The sequence below is a fragment of the Orycteropus afer genome, unplaced genomic scaffold (genome assembly GCF_000298275.1).
Source record: "Orycteropus afer afer isolate SDZICR_OR568_19922 unplaced genomic scaffold, OryAfe1.0 scaffold00237, whole genome shotgun sequence".
Classification (NCBI taxonomy): domain Eukaryota; kingdom Metazoa; phylum Chordata; class Mammalia; order Tubulidentata; family Orycteropodidae; genus Orycteropus; species Orycteropus afer.
The window spans coordinates 441,414-448,945 of record NW_006921824.1 but is presented as its reverse complement, the minus strand read 5'-3'; the positions used below and the strand labels follow the sequence as shown (position 1 = coordinate 448,945).

The 7,532-nt window shown below is 36.1% G+C and overlaps 1 protein-coding gene across 1 annotated transcript in view; it reads right to left on the bottom strand.

Annotated features, from left to right (window-relative positions):
* Positions 1-7,532, bottom strand: part of LRRC9 (leucine rich repeat containing 9) — a 161,127-nt gene that overhangs the window by 6,459 nt on the left and 147,136 nt on the right. Inside the window, exons 29-30 of the mRNA XM_042782087.1 lie at positions 6,030-6,170; positions 3,842-3,986 (exon numbers count right to left, since the gene is read on the bottom strand). Coding sequence (XP_042638021.1) covers positions 3,842-3,986; positions 6,030-6,170 — 286 coding nt within the window. The remainder of the gene's footprint in view (positions 1-3,841; positions 3,987-6,029; positions 6,171-7,532) is intronic.

Genomic DNA, 7,532 nt, shown 5'->3' with positions numbered 1-7,532 from the left:
GCTCAGGGGTCCAAGATTATCTTCTGTGTCTGTATTAATTGGTTTCCCTTTTCTTTGTTGAAGAGGGTCTGTGCAGTCTTTCTGCCTAGTCCACCATCTTGCCAGAACTCCCCCAGAATCAATCTTAATGACATGGATAGAATAAAACTTTTGGAACCTTCATCTGCCGATGTGGCATGACTCAAAATGAGAAAGAACAGTTGCAAACATCCATTAGTAATTGGAATGTAGAATGTATGAAGTATGAATCTAGGAAAATTGGAAGTGGTCAAAAATGAAATGAATAAGGATTGGTATACTAATTATTAATGGACTGAAATGTATTGGCCATTCTGAATCAGAAAATAAAATGGTCTATACTATGCTGGGAATGACAAATGGAAAAAGAATGGCATCACATTCATTGTCAAAAAAAACATTTCAAGATCTATCTTGAAATACAACACTGTCAGTGATAGGATAATATTCGTATTATTCCTGAAGGAAGACTATCATTCAAATTTAAAACACTAATGCCGAAGATGAAGAAATTAAAAATTCTGCATTCTGAAATGGATCAAACATGCAATCAAGATGCATTGATAATTACTAGTGATTGGAATGTGAAAGTCAGAAACAGAGAAAGGTTAGTAGTTGGAAAATATGCCTTGGTGATAGAAACAACACGGAAGATTGCATGATAGAATTTTGCAAGACCAACAACTTATTCATTGCAAAAACCTTTTTCAACAATATGGCAACTAGACTCATGAACCTTGCCAGATGGAATACATAGGAATGAATTCTGCATCTGTGGAAAAAGATGACAGAGAAACGCGATATCATTAAAACAAGTCCAGGGGCACAACAGACCATTAACTGCTCATATGCAACTCCAAGGTGAAGCTGAAGGAAATTAAAACAAGTCTACAAGAGCCAAAATACAACACTGAGTATATCCCACCTGAATTTAGAGACCATCTCAAGAACAGATTTGATGTATTGTCCAAGGAGTAAACAAATTGTGGGATGGTATCAAGGTCAACATACATGTAGAAAGCAAAAGGTCATTAAAAAGACATGAAAGGAAAAAAAAAAAAAAGACCAAAATGGATGTCAGAAAAGACTTTGAAACTTGCTTTTCAATGTAGAGTAGCTAAAGCAAATGGAAGAAATGATGATGTTAAAGAGGTGGGAAGATTTCAAAGGGTGGCTTGAGGAGACAAAGTAAAGTATTGTAATGAAATATACAATGACCTGGGCTTAGAAAGACAAAAGGGAAGAACATACTTGGCAATTCTCAAGCTGAAATAACTGAAGAAAAAATTCAATCCTCGAGTTGCAATATTGAAAGATTCTATGCGCAAAAAACTGAATGGTGCAGGAAGCATCAAAAGAAGATGGAAGGAATACACAGTCATTGTGCAAAGAGAATTGGTCGATATTCAACCATTTCAGGAGGCAGCACATAATCAAGAACAGATGGCATTGAAGGAAGAAGTCCAAGCTGCACTGGAGGCACTGGCAAAAAACAAGGCTCCAGGAATCGATGCAATACCAACGAGATGTTTTAACAGACAGACACAATGCTGGAAGCTCTCACCTGGCCAACCAACTGAAGAGATCACTATTTGTGCCCTTTCCAAAGAAAGGTGAGATCCAACAGAATAAATACCCAAAATATTGAACAATATCACTGATATCACATGCAAGTAAAATCTTGCTGAAAATAATTTTAAAAATGGTTGCAGTGGTACATTGGCAGGGAACTGCTAGAAATTCAAGCCAGATTCAGTAGAGGATGTGGAACAAGAGACATTATTGCTGATGTCATATGGATCTTGGCTTGAGCGCAGAGAATACCAGAAAGATGTTTACTTGTGTTTTATTGACTATGCAAAGCTATTCAACTGTGTGGATCACAGTAAATTATGGATAACAATGTAAAGAATGGGAATTCTAGAATACTTAATTGTATTAATGAGGAAACTACACAGACCAAGATGCAGTTTGAACAGAACAAGAAGATACTTTACAGTGTAAAATCAGAAGTGTATATCAAGGTTGTATCCTTTCCCCATACTTATTCAATCTGTATGCTGAGCAAATAATCTGAGAAACTAGACTATATGAAGAAGAATGGGGCATCAGGATTGGAGGAAGACTCATTAACAACCTGAGATATGCAGATAACACAACCTTCGTTACTGAAAGTGAAGAGGGCTTGGAAACACTTACTAATGAATACCAAAGACTACAGCTTTCAGTATGGATTACACCTTAACATAAAGAAAACAAAAATCCTCACAACTGGACCAATAAGCAACATCATGATAAACAGAGAAAAGATTGAAGTTATCAAGAATTTCATATTAATTTGGATTTACAATCAACATCTATGGAAGCAGCTGTCAAGAAATCAAATGCTGTATTGCATTGGGCTGCATAAGACCTCTTTAAAATGTTAAAAAGCACAGATGTTACCTTGAGAAGAACAAGGTGCTCCTGACCCAAGCCATGGTATTTTCAGTTACCTCCTATACATGCGAAAGCTGGACAATGATGCATTTGAATTGCAGAGGTGGTGGTGAAGAATACTAATACCATGGACTGCTAGAACAAACAAAGCTGGTTTACAAGACGAATGCTCCTTAGAAGTGAGGATGGTGACACTTTGTATATGTATTTTGGACATGATGTCAGGAAGGACCGGTCCTTGGAGAAGGATATTATGCTTTATAAAGGAGAGGGTCACCAACCTAGAACAAGACCCTCAATGAAATAGACTGACACAGTGGCTGCAGCAATGGACTCAAACAGCAACAATTATGGGTGGGTGCAGGCCTGGGCAGTGTTTTGTTCTGTTGTGCGTAGGGTTGCTACGAGTGGAAACCGACTCAATGGCATCTATCAACAATAACAACATATCTAATCTTGCTGACAGGTGAATCTACTGAAAACATAAAGATCCTCATTATGATAAAAGCTTGAAGCCATAAAAGGGTAGAAGTATGAAAAATAAGTTAAACTAAAACATCTTTGCAGAATAAATTATGTGTTTCTTTTAACTGGGTTTCCTTTAAATCCTTAAGCCATATAGAACAGTCTATATTCTTACTAGTCTGTGAGATCATTTTATAATTATTGTGATGTTCAGGTTTATTGTCTGTCAATGGTCTGAGGATGAAGTAAGAAGTTAGATGAAAAGGAAAAGTAAGCCATCAGAGAAGGAGTGGCACTGTAGCAGCTATCCTCAACTTTGCAAAGATGACAGCTAGTGGAGATACGCAATTAGGGAAAAGATTTGTTTTAGGCTTGAATTTCAATGCATATAATAAACTATTTCGGTGCTCTGTCCTTTTAATATATTTCTTCCTTTAAAGCTCTATCTACACCTTAAAACCCTTGCCTCGTATTAGATTCATGGATATTTACTAATGGTTTAAAAGTAAAAGTCTGTCCTTTTTGTAACCCAACATTTTACTATTATTAATATTTTTAACCTCTGACTTCTGCTTTTAACAGGACATACTAATGAATTCGTTTTAGTAGCAGTTTGCTGTAAAATAAACAAAATGAAATAAAAGCATTGGGAAGAAGTCAGGAAATAATTATGCAACTATCAAAAGGGTTCAAATTGTAAGCAAATGTTTAGTTACAACCTACTAGTAGTTAAATAAAACCAGAAAACACTATAATCTCTTTGAAATCAAAATGAGCAAATAAAACTTTAGCAGACATGCAATTTTATGAAATGTAAATTAAAAACTTGTGATTTTAAGTAATAATATTAGAAATCAAAGATTTTTTGTTTCAAATGAAATGTTTCTTTTACATTCACTCTGAAACTCTGTCAAAATACCTTCAACTTCAGGAGTTAAAGTGAAGTCAGATCCCAAGTAATGGTTAAATCCACCAGGCAGAATTACATTTGTTATCTTTAAGGGAGGAGCTTTCACTGGGCCAAATGATCCACCATCCATCGGAGCATTGTTAACAGCAATACACTATATAATAAAATAAAAGTTAAAGTTAAAAATGCCTCACATCTCCAAAACTCAAACCAGTAAGTTTAATCCTCACCACAAGCATCAGTTGATGATTTTAATTTTTTTTTTTTTCCAGTCAGGCATTAAATGTTAGCCTAAACCCAAAGCCGATACTAAGCAAAACTGTAAAATAGAGGCTTTGGGGCTCTTAACCTCCATTAGGACCTTCTGGGCTGTCTTTTGCTTACTCAGTGCTAGAATCCAGTGCTCGATGGCACTGCCTTCTTTCCAAAATAACAAGGTAAATGTGGAATTGAAAAAGTGAGAATGAAAACTTTCTCCTTTTTGTAATATTTCTTCTGTTTTTATGAATAGGAATTTCTGAAGGTAAAAGATTTATCTTGTATTTCCCTGTATTCCTTACACTACTACCTCATTAGGTGCCTTATAGTTTATTAGTTGTTCAAAATAAACAATAAACTGGGGACTAAGGAAAACATCTCACAATCAATTGTAATGAAGGAGCTAACTCTCCAAATAGCATTTAAATTTTAAGCTAGTCAAGGATTAAGAGGTTTTCAAAAGAATTTTAGAATCAGCAAATGAAGGCGAGAAGAATTTTAGGCTGGGTACTAAATTTCCTGAGAAATATATGCCTGCTCTGCCTTCATTAAGACTGACCTCGTTTATACTTTTAAAAATATGAATTACACAATATGAACTAACATGTAGGCTTTATCATTTGTGTAAAATGGTCAATGTCCCTCTTACTTCAATAAATGTCACCAAGAATGAAGCTTTGATCTAAGTTCTAAGATCACAGGCTTTTTACTGAACCCTGTGAGTACCTAATGTCTTTGTGGGAGTTTCTTCCCATTATGAACCTAGAATGTTGTCAAATTTTCTTATGAAACTAAAGCATCAAAATGTTTTGGTTTAAACTAAAACTTTAGATTGCATTTATTCTTTATCTGCTGTTAAAAAAAGGAAGAACAACAACTAAAATAAAGAAAAGCACTAGACTAAACGGATAAACATGAAAAGTTGTCTATTCTTTTGTCTCTTCAACAGCTAGATGAAATAATGGCTCAACTGTGTTAGCTATGAAAACTAAAATTTATATGGGATCTTAAAATAGAGTTTTCCAAAAGAAAATTCCATGTGCTCCAGGGATCAGTTAGCTTGTCTATGGAGGGAATGGAGAATGTCAATTAATCCAGGGAGGTAGCTCAGTGAAAGCCATTATTAGGAAGGCACCTACACTGTCTTCTCTCTTCCCTCTTCAACCAAACTTTTACAAAATAACCTTCGTTCACTGGCTCTAATGTCCTTGCTCTCTGGCTTTTGCTTATATCAGTGGTTCACTTACACTCTCACCACCCCACCCAGGTTCAGGTCTTCATAACATCTGTCCTCAGTTGTTCTTGAGGCTTCTTAACTGGTTTCCTGTCTCCAGTTTTTCTTCCCCAAACTATGCCAAAGCACAGTGCTGTTCAAAAACTATAGACAACACAGCATTTCCTAATGATATGCTTTTGTGATTTCTTCTCTCTCTAATCTCTTTCCTTCCATGGCCATCAGCTTTTTTTTAAGGTGCAGAGGCAAAAGGCCCAATTATTCTGCCAGTATACAAGAAAGAGGAGCACTGTTCCCTTGTTGGATGAACTATTTATTCAGCCCAGAAAAAGGAGCCCAGAATTCCTTCCTTCCTTCATTATCTGCTTAAATGAAAACAGTTTTATTGTTAATTTCTGTTGATGGAAGTGCTATTTATAACTTCTTACCTTTTAGCATCATCTGACATATTGAAGAAAATGTACAAATACATTAAATAATTTGGCTCATATCAACTACATTATAGAAAAAGGAACTTACTTCCCCGGTGCATGTGTGTGTGTGCGTGCTCTATTCACCAGGTCAAGCTATCTTTGATGATAATCACAAAATAGATACTAATATAATATACAGAAACATCATAGCCCAGTTTTAAACATTTAAGTCAAACTACAAATATTAATAATTTAGATATTTCAAAAGGAAATATTGAAGTATAATTATTACCAGATTTTTCTTGGCCTGTAGTTCAGAGAACTGAAATTCAGCTTTCATCCTAGCATCTGAATTCACAGGAACTCCATCTAACATCTGTAAGTTTGGCAGTCGAAATATGAGCATGTGGCGGTGTAGTGCTTTTCTACAAATCTGAGTAAAGTTAAAAATAACAATTTATTGTTTTTAAAAAAACTTTTATTTCAAAAATTAACATTGACAGAGCAAGAATTTTAGCATCCCCAGCAAGGATAACAGCTAGTTAACAGTATTAAATGCTATAAAGCTCAGGCTGTAAATCTGAGCCTCCTTTTTGAAACACATTCCTATATAAATTCCCTGCCATGCTAAATGAAGATAAGAACCTTTTCTTTTTATTAAGGCTATGTGTTTGGAAGTGTAGTCTTTTTTTAGAGTACATAGTATTGTTCGATAACTACAGGCAATACCCAACTCATGAATAGAATTATATTACAAAAGTTCACTTATAAGTAATTGGCTTGAAATAAATGATATTTTCTATAGGCACTATCCAATTTAATTCAATACATACTTATTGACTATGTGATCCATCAATTCATAGTATCACTCTACATAGAAAATATTTGCATGTGTGCATAGGAAGGCATGTGGAAGAGTCAACATGATAGGCCGCATGCTGCTGTCTTTGGAAGGTTCTCCTTGCAAGTTTGGGTGCCTGGATACTAGGATTCTGGGAGTGCTCCATCAATCCTTAACTGATAAGGGTGGCTCACTGTTAGACAATATATGCAAACAATGTAATTACGCTGAAGAACTGCTTTCCTCCCAGTAGTCTGCAATTTAAGTAGGTAACAGGCCAAGAGTGCCTGCGTGACTAGCCCCCAGTAAAATCCTTGAAAACTGAGTTTCTAAAAAACATTGCACACATGTTGCTGTGAGAAGAGTGTGCTCTGCATGACCCCTCATGGAAGAGAAAGAACGTAGTGAGTGAAGCCAGCTCAGGGGTTCCTCCAGACCATGCCTTCATCTTTTTCCCTTATCCTTACTAGGAGAAGGAGTTCTGGGGAGGTGCAATTGGATAAGTGCTCTGCTACTAACCTAAAGTTTGGTGGTTCAAACCCACGCAGAAGCACTCAGAAGAAAGTCCTGGTAATCTGTTTCTGAGAGGTCACAGCTCTGAAAAGCCTACAGTGCAGTTCCACCCTGCACACATGGGATCTCCATGAGTACCCTTACTATGCCACTGTAAAGTATCAGCCGTGAGTACAACTCTATGCTGAGTCCTTCTGGCAAATCTCTGACTACAGGGATGACCTTGGGGACTCCCAGCATGGAAGGGTATGCACAAGGATGCTATGGCAACATTGTTTGTAACAGCAAAAAAAGAGAAACAAACCGAAAGCCTGTCAAAAGGGAATGAATAAACATTTTAAAAGAATGTAGTAGATAGATATACACTGAGTAAGAATTCTAAGACATGTAATAGACACTGATGATATTCGGGGCCACAAAGAAAGTTTCATAAATACCAAA